We start from the raw sequence: 16,769 nt of genomic DNA on the forward strand, positions 1-16,769 counted from the left end.
AACCTAAAGCACTAAATATCCCCTGTGCAGCTACTGTCAACCTAAAGCACTAAATGGGATGTAACAGTGGTAAGAACAAGTCGCTGCCTCTGGTAAGCTCACAAACCAGCAGAACAACAGATACATACAACCATGATGACAGGCAAGAGAGAAAAGATAAGATGCTGACATAAGGGTGAGGGGGCTATCATGTCAGACAGACTAGGTTCTAATCCCAGCAGGGAGACAGAATAAGCAACACAAATTTGTAAACTAAATAAATATTCCAAAGAACTGCCCACAGATTACTTGCTAACTGCAAAGGGAAAAATGTCTTTTACAACGAAAGATCTAGCAGTCACCACGTTAACCAAACAATCAGATGTAGCCTCTCTAAAAATGAGACAACTTGAAACTTACTCATCTCCTTACGGGACAAAATATGAAATTCAGAGCATCATCCGTAAAATACTTTGCCAAATATGCTTAACCTAAATTTAACCAAGACTTTAAATCTAACTTCCAGTTTATAAGAAATATAAGGGCTAGAGAACAAGTTAAATGATATCAGAAACAAACATTTAGACAATTCCAGAATATGGGACAGTTAGCTCTTAAAAAAGTCAATGTCAAAAAAAAGAAAAAAGAAAAAAAAAGTAGGGGATTCTTCTTGAGCAAAAGAAACCAAAGAGTCATACAAACCAAAAATAACCTCTGAACTTTCAGCCAATCCTTGGTCAAACAAAAAAATTAACTATAAACAACATTTTGGGGATAAACAGCGAAATCTGGAATATAGTCTGGATATCAGGGAACATTAGGGAATTGATTTTTATTTTCTTAGGTGTGATAATGATATAATGGTATGTAAAAGAATATCTTTACTTTTGGAAGATGCATAGGGAACAACTTAGGGGTGATATGACATGGTGTGTGCAACTTTCAAATGAATCAGTCAAAACAGTGTGTGTGTGTGTGTGTGTGTGTGTGATAGAGAGGAAAAATATGGCAAAATGTTAACAATTGGGTTTAAGTTGTGAGTGTGAGGCTATTTACTGTCTAAGTCTTTCAACGTCCCTGTATGTTTGAACACTTTCATAATAAGAAGTTAGAAAATGGATGGCATGTTAGATGGAGATAAAAGCCATGGGGAAAAGTAAAGCATGGAAGGGGAATAAGGAGGACTGGGGAATGGAGGTGGGAGGTCATTTTTAATATAGTGTCAAGGAAACGTTTCAGCAAGGTAACATCAGAATCAAGACCGTGCAGATATTTGCAGGAAGCTACATGGAAGCAGGGGAAACAGCAAGTACAGAGGCAGGAACATGCCTGGCACGTTTGAGGGGCCAGTGTGGCAGAAGCAGTGAGAGGGAAGCACGGAAGTGAGAGAGGTCACAGGATGTCAGACCTGCGGGGCCTGGTAGGGCAGGAGCACCAATCAGTCAGAATAAGGGAGAGACGGCCGGTAGGGGTGTATGAGCCTTACTTATGGGCTACTGTAAAGACCTGGGCTTTCATGAGCAGTGAGAAGGGAAGTGATTGGAAGGTGGTGAGAAGAGGAATAAAGTGATCTAACTTATGCTTCACGAAGATCCCTATGGCTATTCTGTTGAAAACTGAAAGGACAAGCAGGAAGACCAATTAGAAGGCAACTACCAACAACCAGGATAAGAGATGCTGGTGGCTCACACCAGAGAGGGGGCAGTGGAGGTAGGCAGTGGTCAGACACCGGATATAGTCTCAAGGTAGAGCCAACGTGATTTCCTGATGGATTAAATGTGGGGCATGAGAAAAAACAGAAGAATGAAGGATAACTACAACACTACCCTGAACAACTGATGAAATGGAGTTGCCAGGACCTGAGAGAGGAAGACTACAGGAGAAGCATATTTGTGGGGAAAGGAGGCAAGGTCAGGGCTCAGTTTGGGGCCTGCTGGATTTGAGAGACTTACTAGTCATCCAACTGGGGTAGAGAGCCAGATATTTAAGTCTAGAGTTTAGGGGAAAGTTCTGGGCTGGATATATAAACGTGGATGTTGTAACCATAGAGAGGGTATTCAAAGCCGTAAGACTAGATGAGAAGACCAAAAAATGAGGACAAATAGAAAAAAGCAGAAGGCTGAGTCCTAGAATACTTCAAAAGTTTAAAGAGAAGGAAACGAGGAATCAGTGAAGAGATGGGGAATGTGTAACTAGTGAAGGCAAGTGTGGCATTCCACAAGTAGGTGAAGAAAATATTTCAGGGGAGGAAGGAGTAATGAACTATGTCAAATGCAGCTGACAGGTCAAATGAGATGAGGACAGAGAACTGATCATTAGATTTAGCAACCCAGAGGTTATTGAGAAGAGCAGTTTTCCTTGAGTGCAGGGTGACAAAGAGAAAGTCAAACAGGCACAGATTCAAGAGAAGATAGGAGGGACAAAAAAAGGGAGATGGGAGAAGAGAAATTGGAGAGAGAAAATGGGGACATGGTTTTCAAGGACTCATGCTGTAAAGGAAGAAGGGAAATGGGAGGAAGGCAGTTGAAAGGGAAGTGAGGTCAAGAAACTAATTTTAAAATGAAAAAAATAAAACCCAGCTTGGTAGAAAAAAATGAAGCAAACAGACCGTATTAGTCTCCTAGTGCTGCTATAACAAATTACCACAAACTTAATGGTTCATAGAACATAAATGTATTCTCTTGCAATTCATGAGTCAGAAGTCTAAAATCAAGGTGTCAGCTGGACTGCATTCTCTCTAGAGGCTTTACGGAATAATCTGTTTCTTTGCCTTTTTCAGGTTCTAGAGGCCACCTACAATCCTTGGCTTACGGTGCCTTCCTTCCATCACTCCAACCTCTTGTTTCTGTCATCACCTCTCCTCTGACTTTGGCCCTCCTGCATCCCTTTTATAAGGACCATTGTGATTACGTTGGGCCCACCCAGATAATCCAGGATAATCTCCCCATCTCAAGATCCTTAACTTAATCAAATCCACAACTGAAATCATGCCAAGCATCTTTTCCGACCACAACGCTATGAGATTAGAAATCAATTACAGGGAAAAAACTGTAAAGAACACAAACACATGGAGACTAAACAATATGTTACTAAACAAACCTTCACATTGCAAACTTTCAAAGATGCAAACATGCATCTGGTTCCAGCAAGGAACAAGAACCTGTGCCATCAATGTCAGGCATGAGTGAAATTGCAGCTTGCCCTCTGTCTCCTATTGCTCATGATCCTGCAGCTCTACCATCTCCCACCTTCTCTCCCTCCTCCAGTGAGTAACGCTTCTTTCCTGTTCACTCGATGCCAGCCCCTGTATGCCAGCTGTTGTACTGTACTACTGTACTTTTCAAGTGAGAAAAGACTAAAAATGTTTTATTTTTTGTTTTCTATGTATTATTTGTGTGAAAAGTATTAGAAACCTATTACAGTACAGTACTATATAGCCGATTATGTTAGTTGGGTACCTAGGCTAACTTTGTTGGACTTACGAACAAACTGGACTTACGAACACGCTCTCAGAACGGAACTCGTTCATATGTAGGGGACTTACTGTAGTTTCCTTTTGCTGCTGGGACAAATTACCACAAATTTAGTGGTTTAAAACAACACGAATTTATTCTCTTACGGTTCTGGATTTTAGAGTCTGAAATGTGTATCCCAGTGTTTCTGGGGATAATGTCAAGGTATTCATAGGGCTGGCTCCTTCCTGAGACTCTGAGGGCAGAACACCTTTTCTGGCTTCTAGGGGTGCGTTTCTTACATTTCTTATCATGTAAGAAATAGGCCTCTTCCTTCATCTTCCCAGCCAACAGCTTAGTGTCTTCAAATCTCTCACTGTTTCTGTCTTCACACTACCTTCTCCCTCTCTGAATGTTGTAGCAGTGTTATTTGTAATAGTCAAATAGTGGAAACAATCCAAATACCCATCAACTGGTGAATGGACAGACAAAATGTGGTTTATCCATAAGACTGAATACTATTCAGCAATAAAAAGAAATAAGTTATTTTAAAAAATGGATCACTGAGGAAATCAAAAAATACCTAGAGACAAATGACAATGAAAACATGACAATCCAAAACCTATGGGACGCAGCAAAAGCAGTTCTAAGAGGGAAGTTTGTAGCAATACAATCTTACCTCAGGAAACAAGAAAAATCTCAAATAAACAACCTAACCTTACACCTAAAGCAACTAGAAAAAGAAGAACAAACAAAACTTAAAGTTAGTAGAAGGAAAGAAATCATAAAGATCAGAGCAGAAATAAATGAAATAGAGTCAAAGAAAACAAGAGCAAAGATCAATAAAACTAAAAGCTGGTTCTTTGAGAAGATAAACAAAACCGATAAACCTTTAGCCAGGCTCATCAAGAAAAAAGAGAGAGGACTCAAATCAATAAAATTAGAAGCGAAAAAGGAGAAGTTACAAAGGACACCACAGAAATACAAAGGATCGTAAGAGACTACTACAAGCAATTATATGCCAATAAAATGAACAACCTAGAAGAAACGGACAAATGCTTAGAAAGGTACAACCTTCCAAGACTGAACCAGGAAGAAATAGAAAATATGGACAGACCAATCACAAGTAATGAAAGTGAAACTGTGATTTAAAAACTTCCAACAGGGCTTCCCTGGTGGCGCAGTGGTTGAGAGTCCGCCTGCCGATGCATGGGACACAGGTTTGTGCCCCGGTACAGGAAGATCCCACATGCCGCGGAGCGGCTGGGCCCGTGAGCCATGGCCGCTGAGCCTGCATGTCCAGAGCCTGTGCTCCACAGCGGGAGAGGCCACAACAGTGAGTGGCCCTCGTACAGTCTCCAGCTTCCTTGAGCCTCAGGCACTGCCTCCTCCTCTTTGCCACTCCCTTGTTCATTTCCTGTCTTTCCTTCTTTCTCCTGCCCCTGAATAAATGTATGCTCTAAATTCTATTCTTTGGCACTCATATCACCTCAACTGACTGAAAAACAAAACAAAACAAAACAAAACTTCCAACAAACAGAAATCCAGGACTAGATGGTTTCACAGGCAAATTCTATCAAACATTTAGAGAAGAGTTAGCACCTCTCCTCAAACTATTCCAAAAAACTGCAGAGGAAGGAACACTCCCAAGCTCATTCTGAGAGGCCACCATCACCCTAATACCAAACCAGAACTCAGCCATAAAAAAGAATGAAATAATGGCATTTGCAGTGACATGGATGGACCTAGAGATTGTCATACTGAGTGAAGTAAGTCATACAGAGAAAGACAAATATCATATATCGCTTATATGTGGAATGTAAAAATATGGTACAAATGAACCTACTTACAGAACAGAAATAGTCACAGATGTAGAAAACAAATTTATGGTTACCAAGGGGGAAATGTGGGGGGGGGAGGGATAAACTGGGCGATTGGGAATGACATATACACACTACTATATATAAAACAGATAACTAATAAGAACCTACTGTACAGCACAGGGAACTCTACTCAACACTCTGTAATGACCTGTATAGGAACAGAATCTAAAAAAGAGTGGATATATGTATATGTATAACTGATTCACTTTGCTGTATAGCAGAAACTAACACAACATTGTAAATCAACTGTGCTCCAATAAAATTTAATTTAAAAAATGTTAAAAAATCATATCCACAAAGTCCCTTTTACCATGTAAAACAACATACTCACAGGTTCCAGATATCTTTGAGAGGGCCGTTATTCACAGAGATCATGCAGAAGAAAGGGTAAAAGTTGCTGAACAATGTACTCAAGCAGGTAAAGGGGCTGCCTTGCTGAGAGCATAGAGTCCATCCACAGCAAAAGGAAGGAAGACTAAGAACACAGGCAAAGACGCAGGTAGGGGAGAAGGTGCACTGGTGGACTTGCGGATATCTTTTTTTTTTTTTTTTTTTTTTTGTGTTACGCGAGCCTCTCACTGCCGTGGCCTCTCCCGTTGCGGAGCACAGGCTCCGGACGCGCAGGCCCAGCGGCCATGGCTCACGGGCCCAGCCGCTCCGCGGCATGTGGGATCCTCCCGGACCGGGGCACGAACCCGTGTCCCCTGTATTGGCAGGCGGACTCCCAACCGCTGCGCCACCAGGGAAGCCCGTGGATATCTTTTGATTGCTTTTATTTTCTTAGTAAAATAGGAAGCCGCTAGGGACTTCCCTGGTGGTCCAGTGGGTAAGACTCCACGCTCCCAATGCAGGGGGCCGGAGTTTGATACCTGGACAGGGAACTAGATCCCTCATGCATGCCACGACTAAGAAGTCCACATGCCGCAACTAAGACCCGGAGCAGCCAAAACAAACAAATAAATAAATAAATAATCTTTTAAAAATTAAAGGAAGCAGCTAAAAACCAAAAACTCAGCAGGTAAGGGTGAGGGCTGGGGAGGAGGTATTGGAGATTTCAGGAGAGAAAGGAAGATATGAAATCATCATCTAAAAGGAGAGTGGATGAACCAGGGAATACAGCATGAATGCTGGGCAGCTTTAGGGTCCCCTTGAGACCACTGGGTGCAAGCAGAGTAGGCAGAGTAGGGATTAACCAGAGTTGTGATTTTGTCAAGCAAGTGTAAGGAGGCAAGAAGAGGGCAAGGGGTTTTGGGCATATGAAAGGGAGTGATTACACCAAACGACCACTGAATGTAAGCTAAGTAAGGAGGGGAACAAGGGCAGAGAGGTGAGAGACAGTGAAAAGTAGAAGAATACAGGTCTGCTGGGTCAAAGGATTGTTGGAGTCGGGGAACAAGAGGGAGTAAGCTGGAAAGACAGGAGTGATTGAGGCGGGGTGCACTGAGGTGACAGAGTGGTGCAGCGACAAGGTCTAGGGTGTGACCACGGTGGAGAGTGGCTATGGCCTATGAGAGTAGGCCAAGAAACAAGATCCTCGGAAGGCAGAGATGAAGGAACTGAGAGACCTGGGGAGAGAGTTTCCAGATTTAAGAATCAGAAGGCTTGGCTTCAAACTCCAGCTCCTTCACTTACTAACTGGAGAAATTTTAAGTAAATGCTCTAAGGGTTTGCTTCTTCATCCTCCAAAGGAGAATAAGAATGTATATCTCAGCTGGTTCAGAATTGGTGATATGAAAAAAATATGCATAATATCACACACATTTTATAGGAACACATTAAAAATAGCGACACACAAAAAACACTATAAGGTTGCCCATGTAAGGGGAAGGGAAAGAATGAAGAGTGGGGATAAAAGAGAATTAAAAATACAAGAACAACTTCACATGTTTCCCTGATAGCTTCCCACAAGCTAGAGTATGATTAACATAACTCTCAGCTGAGGTCAAAACAAACAAAAAAGAAGAAAGTAAAAATAGGAAGGAGGCAACAGACATTTTTAGAGACCGAATCAAGAGGACTTGTGACTACTTGAATGTGGGCACTGCAACCAACGTAAGGAAGGGAGTTGGACCTTGGGACAAGAGAAAAACAGAAATAGAAAGCACTAAAGGAGGAATTTGTCTAAGAGGGGAACTCAGAATGGGAATTAGAGGCACACCTTATTTCTCAGAATTGTCTTTCCCTGATTTCTCTCCTTCCCTTTACATTCCCTCCCCATTTCTCTCCTTCCCTTCCCATTATACATTCATTCATTCAGCAGATGGTTACTGAACTCAAAAACACTTTCGGTATCCATTTCAACTCCTACTCATTTTTCAACCCCTCTGATCTGGCTCCCACGCCCACCACCACAGCTTCATGTTGCCAAAACCAATCGTCACTTTTCGGGCTTCATCCCTCTTGAGAGTCAACAGCACTTGAAACACTCTTGGCTTCTACAACACCACTCTTTTCTGAGTTTTTCTAGCTCTTCCTTCTCTAACCAGCTTCTAAATGTTGGTCCCAAGTATTTTCTCTACAGGATCTTCCTAGTGTTCTCACCTGTTCCCATGGTTCTGCCATCTATATGATGATGATGACCAAATTTACTTCTCAGTCCACAGGCCACTTCCCTGAGCAGCCCATATCACTGCCCTGAGTGTCAAGCTCTTAGCCACGTGATTATTGACCCTTTCACCTGACTCAGGTAAGTCACTTACCACATCCAAAATGTAACTAAATTTCCAAACCTCTTACCAAGACCTACAAAGGCCCTGACTACCTGCCCGACCTCACTCACTGTTCAGTTACAAAATCCTGGTCCTCGCCCATGTCAGTCTCTTTCTCTTTTGCCCGTTTTTTGTACTTGCTCCTTCTGCCTGAACACGTTCCCCAGAATCTTGCTTAAAGATCTTCCCTGACTCCCTAATCTAAAGGGACCCTCCCCCGACTCTGCTTTTCTCAATCTGAGTACTCAGCCTCATCTGTAATTATTTCGTTTCCTGTCTGTCTCCCGAACTAAAATACATGCTCTAAGAGGGTGGGATCTTATCTGTTTTGTTCTTTGCTATATCTATGCATCTGACAAAGGCTCTGGCCCGGGGCTTCCCTGGTGGCGCAGTGGTGGAGAGTCCGCCTGCCAATGCAGGGGACAGGGTTCGTGCCCCGGTCCGGGAGGATCCAACATGCCGCGGAGCGGCTGGGCCCGTGAGCCATGGCCGCTGAGCCAGCGCGTCCGGAGCCTGTGCTCCGCAACGGGAGAGACCACAGCAGTGAGAGGCCCGCGTACCGCAAAAAAAAAAAAGAAAGAAAGAAAGAAAAAGGTTCTGGCCCGAAGGGGGCCCTCAATACTAGTTGAATGAATGTAAAAATAAATACATGCGTATTAAGTATACAGCAGTAACCACAATACTTCCATGGCCCTGAACTAACGTGCCTTCCAGGAAAACCTCCTTTTAAAGAGACACCGCGCAAAATGTAGGAGCCCAGAGAGTAAGGCGTCCCACATCCGGCTCACAGCGGCAAGAGCGGCGCGGGCCGAAGCCGCGTCCTGATTGGCCGAACGCACCCGCCCGCCCACCCTGCGCCGGCCCTCCTCTCCCCCATCCCGCCTGCCTCTACTTCAGCCGGCGGAGAACAAGGCCAACGACAAGGCCGAGAATAGCTGCTCTTCCGGCTCAGGCCAGCCCGCCAGCCCCGCCACCCGGAGCACCTCTTCTCACCGGGCCCTTCCCGCCCGCCTCCCACCCACTCAGCCTCACCGGGCCAGGGAGGTCCCATCTTATCCTCCGCGTCTCCAGAGTTGGTTTTAAATCGCCCGCCGAGACGCCTGAGCGTAATAACGGCCGTGATGACGCCACCGTGGGCGGGGCCAGAGGCGCGCCTGCGCAGACCGCCTTGGTCCTTCCTCCGCGCGAAAAGGGTCGTGACGCGCCGCGTGGAAGTGAGACGGCAGGGATTGAGCGCTCCGAGCTCGGGTCCTGGGGGGACTGTAATGGATCCATGGACGCCCCCGCCACCTCCCGGGAAATAGTATGAAAACTCCCTCCTTTCGAGCGCTAGACGCAGAACTGGGCGCTAGGACCCACCCAGCGTGGAGCGGAGCGGGCAAGGGCTCTACTTTCACGGAATTTACATACTAGTGGGGGAGGCAGGTGACTGAGGAAACAAAGGTTGATTTTCCCATCGCGACCTGTGCTATAAGGGCAGCAAAACACTAGGAGGTAGAAAGTGATGATGGGGTGTGGGAGGGAGGTGAGAGGTAGCCGACACCGGAATGAGGAGTGTTCCAGGCAGGGAAAGAACAGATGCAAAATGTTGTGTGTACATTTTTTTTTTTAAATGAAGACCATCGTTTTTATTGATTCTTGCGAAAAGATTCCTGGATATCTTCCTCCCTTTCAAAAAAAATAAGGTTAAGGTCGGAAGTGAGACGAGTATAATGTGCCATCCATCTGTTCATTCTGCTTCATCTCATCCCAAAAACTGTATTACAGGAGCAGAGGCCAGGGCCGTTCCCCCAAATATCCCTCGAACATCCTATAATGTCTTAACACACGTATGGCATTTTATACCGTGCTTCTTCTCCAAGGTGCTGTTGGCATTCAGGGTGAAACAACGCTTGGCCTGTGGGACTCCTGCTCAGCGTCCCTGACACGATTTTCTCGCTAAATGCCAAGGGTGCCCCTCAATCGTTTTGGCAACCAAAGAAGTACCACCTTGTTGAAAACGACTTTTTAAGCCTATTTTTTTTTTTTTTTGCCGGTCACGGGCCTCTCACTGTTGTGGCCTCTCCCGTTGCGGAGCACAGGCTCCAGACGCGCAGGCTCAGCGGCCATGGCTCACGGGACCAGCCACTCCGCGGCATGTGGGATCTTCCCGGACCGGGGCACGAACCCGCGTCCCCTGCATCGGCAGGCGGACTCTCAACCACTGCGCCACCAGGGAAGCCCAGCCTATTTATTTTTTGCACGAAGTTGTTCTCCCAGTGACCACCTTCAAATCTTTAGTGTAAGGCAGTGTGGGATAGAAGAAAGAAAACAAATTTACCCAGGAACCCAAATCAGCACCCAGGGGTCATTCTGGACGCCTCCCTCTCCCTCACTCTTCACACATGATCCATTGCTGAGCTCTTTTTACTTCCTAAAAATCTCTTCTATCCCGCATCTCTTTTCATCCATATTTCCTTCTCGCTGGTCCGCAGCAGCCCCAAACGTGCTCTGACCCGCTTCTCCTTGGGCCCAGGGTGGTGGTTGCTAAGTACAAAACCGACCTGTCGCTTCCTCCCAAAGTCCAAAATGCTTCAAAGGTGCCATTGCTCAGGGAGATTCTAAAATGATCTACAAGGCCCTCCTGGGCCTGGTCCCCACAGCCTTTCCAGCCTCACTTTGCACCTTGCCTCCATTTTCTCCTTGCCCTCCAGTCACTGGGCCTCCTTTCAGACTAGCCCTCACGGTGCCAGCTCTCACCACGGGGCCTCTGCATGTGCCACATCTTCTACGTAGGATCCTCTCCATCCTCATCTTCACCGAGTTAACTCCTGTCAGATTTCAGCTCATATCACTTCCTCAGGGAGGCCTTCCCTGGTAGGCTCAAGTGTCCTTACTGGAGGCTTTAGTGGAACTTGTCACCCTTGTTTTTTTTGTTAATTTTCACTGGAGTATAGTTGATTTACAATGTTGTGTGAGTTTCAGGTGTACAGCAAAGTGAATCAGTTATACATATATCCACTTTTTTTAGATTCTCTTCCCATATAGGTAACCTTTTACATCTGCTGGGGGGACTATTTCATATCTGTCTCCTGCATAGACTGTCAGCCCCATGAGGACAAAGCGTGTCTTTGCTCACCATTGTTTTCCCAGGGCCTGATGCTAGCGCCGGATACAGCAAGTGCTTAAATATGTACTGAATGAGCAAAGTTCGAAGAAAAGCTTAATCCTGGATTGGGCGTCTTAACCTCTCTGGGCCCCATTTTCTTCCTTATTTATAAAACAGTGATGATAATACCTCCCCCCGCCCCCTGCCCGCACTGGGCTTTTAACTGGCTTGGAACTCTTAGCAGAGGAAGGCTCCTAGGAGACCCATCAGCCATTGGCTGACGTGTGAAGCTGTCCGGTGGTTGTAGTGGAGCCTCCTGAGCTGAGTGCCTGGGACTCCGTGTGCAGTGCCAACTGCACCCCCTGCATTTCTGTAGGCCAGGCCCGCCTGGTGCAGGCAGGTCTTTCACCTCCCGTTCTGCATGTCTTCTTTGTCTGCGGGGATTAGGACTACTAGGCGGGTGCCAAGAGATCCGTTCAACACTGGTATCAGTGGCCTGCAAAGCTCAACTCTTCTGTCCACAAAAGTAGTGGGGCCCCTCCTCCACCCCTCATCTGCCAGAAAAGTGCTGGAGCCATTCCCCTTCCCTATTTTTCACTCCTCACCCAGATTCTAATTCCCCAAAATGGATGCCAAACAGCCTTAGTTTAGGTGAGGAATAATAGTGTTATCAGCTGGCTACCTGAACAGTCTTTTGGCTGAAATTTGCCCTGACCTTCCAGCCTGCAGCTGGCTTATATCAATGTAGTTCATGATATAAACCACCAAGTCACTGGGGTTCAACAGGGCATGTAGTTGAAATGGCTTTGCATTTGTTTTGGCCTCTGAGCAAATGCCTTTAATTTTTGTATGTGATATAAAATTCCTGACCTCCTAAGGACTGGACTACGAACCAACAATTTCTATCTTCCAGAATTCCCAGACAATAACATACCACCCTTTATGTTAAAATTAATATAGTTTATCTTAAAATTAATATAATGCTTTTCAAAACACTGTAACCCCTACATCTTATTCCCAAGATCGTGCTGGAAGGTTGCTAGGACGGGTACTTTCTTCCAGGCTCTGCCACTTATGAGCTATGTATACTCCTTCTGAGCCTGTTTCCTCGTAGGCAAAATGGAGGGGTTAAAGCACCCACTTCGTGGGGTTATAGTGTGAAGATTAAATGAGTTACCAGATGTGCAGAACAGTGCCTGGACCATTGGCAATGCTCGATGAATGCTAAGTATTCCCATTACTATAATCGCTGTTATATCCTGGGTGCCAGCCAGGTATTGTTTAGAATAAAATTGAGCTTCCTGAGTATCTGGAAGCTTCCCCTTTCATTGTAAGAGTATTCCCAGAGCACAACAGCTCTGTTCTTCCCATTAATACTTGTTTTCTCTATACTCTTTCTTATACTCTCTGCCCCACCCAAGCTTTGCTGACTGTTCCCTTTGTATTCTTCCGCCCACTCATAACTTTACATTTTCTTCCTTGTCTTGTACTAGACTAGAAACCACCCAGTCCTAGATCATACCACCTTCTTTCTACCTGATAGGCCTGTGCCCTCTGGAGTTTATATATGTTGTTTGTAGACATTAAGACCTTTTAATTTGGCTGATATTTTGGTTTGGACACCATGAAAACGAATAACTTAGGTGTTCCTTAAGATTCTGAATTACTCTTTTCTGGTTACTGGCCATGCCACTGGGAAACCACAGGGCAGACTGGTTCAAAGTACACTGAGAAACACCAGGATGTACTGGATGAAGCAATCAGGGTAACGTGAACTTCTTGGGAACAGGCATGTGAGAATGCTGATCTGCTGGTATTGCAGGTTCCAACCGATACAGAAAATAATCTTCTTTATTGATTTGGAAGTAAAACACCAGCAAATTATTTTCTAAACAAAAAGCATATGTATTTTTAAATTAATTAATTTATTTTTGTCTGCGTTGGGTCTTTGTTGCTGCACGTGGGCTTTGTCTAGTTGCAGTGAGGGGAGTTACTCTTCGTTGCGGTGCGCGGGCTTCTCACTGCGGTGGCTTCTCTTGTTGCGGAGCACAGGCTGTAGGCGCGCGGGCTTCACTAGTTGTGGCACGTGGGCTCAGTAGTTGTGGCACACGGGCTTAGTTGCTCCGCGGCATGTGGGATCTTCCCAGACCAGGGCTCGAACCTGTGTCCCCTGCATTGGCAGACAGATTCTCAACCACTGCACCACCAGGGAAATCCCAAAAAACACGTGGATGTTTTTAAAACACCAAAATCCCACCAGCATAGAACCAACCATCATCACATCTGCACTTGAAAGCTGTACCTGGCAGATAGCAGCTGACAACGCGAGAACACAGCAGCTCTCGTGCAGCAGTGGGAGCCCCAAATATTGGCTGGCATCAGCTTCTGGGACACTTGTAATTGATTTTTGCTGCGGGGAGGGTGTGGATTCTATAACCAAAGCCTACGAGGCCAGCACCTAAACCCCCCATGAGGTCACATTAAATGTGGGGCAAGGTTCTCCTCCCCCGAAGATCTTCCTGGCAGTGCTGGGTAGGAACAGCACTGGTATTTCCAAAACAACCACACCCACAACTAGAGTCACATTTCTTAACACTCCTCCCCAGGATGCCCAGGGTTTTGAAAGAGGGGGAAATATACCAATCATATGGCCAGAATTATGACTTTGTTAGAGCTGAACTGATTCACAGTCCCTTCCTGTCCAGCCCTGGCAGTGGGCCTGGATTGTGATGACCCCGCTTTGCAAACCCACACACGCAGTTCAAATAATCCCTTTGTCTTCTTTGAAAAGAGAATACAAAGGCATTACCAGACTGAGAAAAAGCACAGCCGCACGTGGTAGCTAAACCTTCTTTCCATTTAACAAATAAGTGGCTCCCCTCAGAAACCGTAATTGTTCATCGCAGAGCCCCCCAAAAGACTGTCCTCCTTAAGGGTTTTATAATGTTTCCAGGCACTGAGGAGGTCATCAGATGTTGACGATGTAATTAATTTTAGTAAATCCATTATTTCAATTATGGGACAGGCCACTGTTGACTTAATATTTGTCTGTGAGTCAAGTTATTTGGGTAGTATTGGAGTTCTTTTCAGATGCATAAAACAGCTATATTATCTTGCACATATCATATGAAAATAGGGCTAAATTAAGAAAATGGCAAATAAACATCTTGGTTATATCTTCAAATAGTGGAGGTCTGAAAAATTCGATTAAAATACGAGAAGCTACCATCACAGTATTTGGGATAAAATGGAGTGCTATCAGCTTGGATATGAGTTGGGCTGAGTTCAATAAGGAAACCAGTTTACAAGGGATGTGCTCGGAGTCGTTCACAAAAGAAGGAATCAGCTGGAATGGAAGTATTCTCTGGTTCTCTGACTTCCAGTGTTGCTACAAAACCCAACTCCACAGGCCTCTTCTGGATCTCAACTCTTTAGCAGCAAGATCCTCCCATAACATCTGTTACCCTGGGCCCTCTTGGGGTCATGATGAAAGTTAAGTCAGGAGAAGAAAACTTCAAAGACCCAGCCTCGATTAGGCCCTGCAGACTGGACCCCTCCTCACGACCACTTCACGTACTCCTAAGTGTCTTAGTCTATCGTAGTCCCCTCTGGCAAGGTGAAGATCACGTATACTGCTGATGTGTCTGAAAAAATAAAGTCTGTTGCAGCCTGAGAATCAGAAATACCTTCTCCCGCTTTCTAATGGCCTGTACATTAATGTGTCCCAGCCAGCGAGGCACAGGGCAGAGCTTTCACCTGGGTCAGAAGGTTGTGGAACTCTTCCACTGCCTGTGAATGTGCCATGGGGTTTAGCACCAGGTGTTGGAAGAGATTGACGGGCTCAGCATTACGAAATGTCTTAGGGATCGGGATGGTCAGGGGCAGAAAGGTGTTACCAATGAGGAAATGATGGAGGGACCTTCTCTGGAGGCCTTGGCCCAAGAACCAGAGGATGTCCTGGAGCCGCTGGGAGAGCATGCCATGCCGCCAGTCTGTTAGGGGCAGCTGCAGCAACAGGTGCATGAGGGCTGTTTTGAAGTGGTAAGAGGTGAGGATGGGGTGGGATGCTCCCTGGGGTAGACTCTGAAGGTCCCGGAGACTCAAAATGATCTGGAGGCACTTGAGGTGACAGGTGTTCTCGGGAGCAAAACGCCCGACCAGCTTTAGGAACAAGTGCTCACAGGCTGCAAAGGACTCGGGCCAGTCCACGCTGGTGAGCTGTTCCTGGTCAGGGGCCTGACTCACCAGGTAGACCAAGGTGTCTTCCTGTTGCACACCCAGGACCAGGCGGATTGAGAGAAAGCGGCCTGAGCGGTAGTCCAGCCTGAGCTTGCAGGAGGTGGCGGACGGCGGCAGGCTGAGCTTGAAGTCATACTTGTGGGCCACGAGGGCCCAGGCGTTGCCCACCATGTTCCGGAACCACTGCACGGTCTTACACACATCCAGGTAGGAGCCGGTGCAGAGAGCCGCCTTGATGGAGCTGTTACACTTGCCCAGGAGGGCTGAGTGGTCCCTGTGGTGGTGCACCAGGCACAACACGTCCCCCAGAAGCTTCTCGCGCTTGCACACGCATTCCGACTCGACCCGCACGCGGCCACAGCGGCGGCCTAGGGCCAGATCCCTCATCTCCAGCGCAAACATAGTGCCCTGCGGGGGAACAATGGGCACCAGGATGTCAAATTTCTGGGTCTCGTGGAGGGTTCCCCATTTCTCGAAGGCAGCCCCGATGCCCAGGCAGTCCTCCAACTGTGGGTGAGCCTCCCGGCGGCTGAGCACCTGACAGGCCTTGATGAGGTCGTCCACAAAGCTCTCCACGAACTCGCAGGTGCAGGGCAGGTCCCGGGTGACGTTCTGGATGTGGTGTTTGTGAAAGGATTCCAGGACCTCCCTCGGGGGGAAGTCGGTAAACCAGTTGTAGGAGGTGACAGGCACGACACGGACCTCCTCCGTCTCATCATCACTGCTGGAATCAAAGGCCGGCTCGTGCTGCATGTTCTGTTGCAGGAGCTCAAAGATGAGAAAAAAGCAAAAGAGGCCAGCGTTCCACAGGTTTCCCAGCATCCAGCCCAGCGGCCCCTCGTGGCCATCCGCCTGGAACGGCCGTCCCCTGTCTTTCTTCCCCGGCACTAACTGGTCACTGGATGTGTCTCCTCTCCAGAAGTTCTCTGCCTTCTGCTGCTCCTCAGCTGCTCGCTTCCTCTCTTCAAACTCTAGTTCTAACTGGCGCATCTCCTCACTCATCCGCTTCTCCAGCTGCCGACTTCTGGCTAGTGTGTCCAGGTCCATCCGGTCACTGACCATCAAAGGGTGGTGCACAACGTACATCACTGCCAAGAACAGAAGGCTTATCACAGCCATTGGAGGCCTCTGCATCTAGAGAAGTAGGAGGATGGGAGTTAGTGGTGATCTTCGGGACTCATCTGCTCTCCAGCGCGTATTCCCCATAGCGCTGGAACCCCAAATCCTGGAAGCCAGCTACTCAGGAGGAACTGTAAGCTCACGGAGCTGGGGTTGGACAGAGCAAGGGCGGCCTGCCTGGGAGGATTTGGGGAAAAAGGGGGGCAGCAGGATATACCACCCAGCCTCTCTACTGCTTTCCTTCCACATGGTGTGGGTGGTATTTAGGTTTCCAGAATATGGACATGGGACTCTCTTCATT

At 46.7% G+C, this 16,769-nt stretch overlaps 2 protein-coding genes across 2 annotated transcripts in view; both read right to left on the minus strand.

Moving 5' to 3' along the window:
- The window catches only part of NCAPH (non-SMC condensin I complex subunit H), a 35,872-nt gene extending 26,799 nt beyond the window's left edge, over positions 1-9,073 (minus strand). Inside the window, exon 1 of the mRNA XM_065891143.1 lies at positions 9,055-9,073. Coding sequence (XP_065747215.1) covers positions 9,055-9,073 — 19 coding nt within the window. The remainder of the gene's footprint in view (positions 1-9,054) is intronic.
- A 5,751-nt stretch (positions 9,074-14,824) lies between these two features.
- ITPRIPL1 (ITPRIP like 1) lies at positions 14,825-16,468 on the minus strand. The gene has a single exon (XM_065891625.1). It carries the CDS (start codon positions 16,466-16,468, stop codon positions 14,825-14,827), a length of 1,644 nt encoding a protein of 547 aa, XP_065747697.1.
- Positions 16,469-16,769: the final 301 nt, after the last annotated feature.

This window comes from Phocoena phocoena, chromosome 14, assembly GCF_963924675.1.
Source record: "Phocoena phocoena chromosome 14, mPhoPho1.1, whole genome shotgun sequence".
NCBI lineage: Eukaryota > Metazoa > Chordata > Mammalia > Artiodactyla > Phocoenidae > Phocoena > Phocoena phocoena.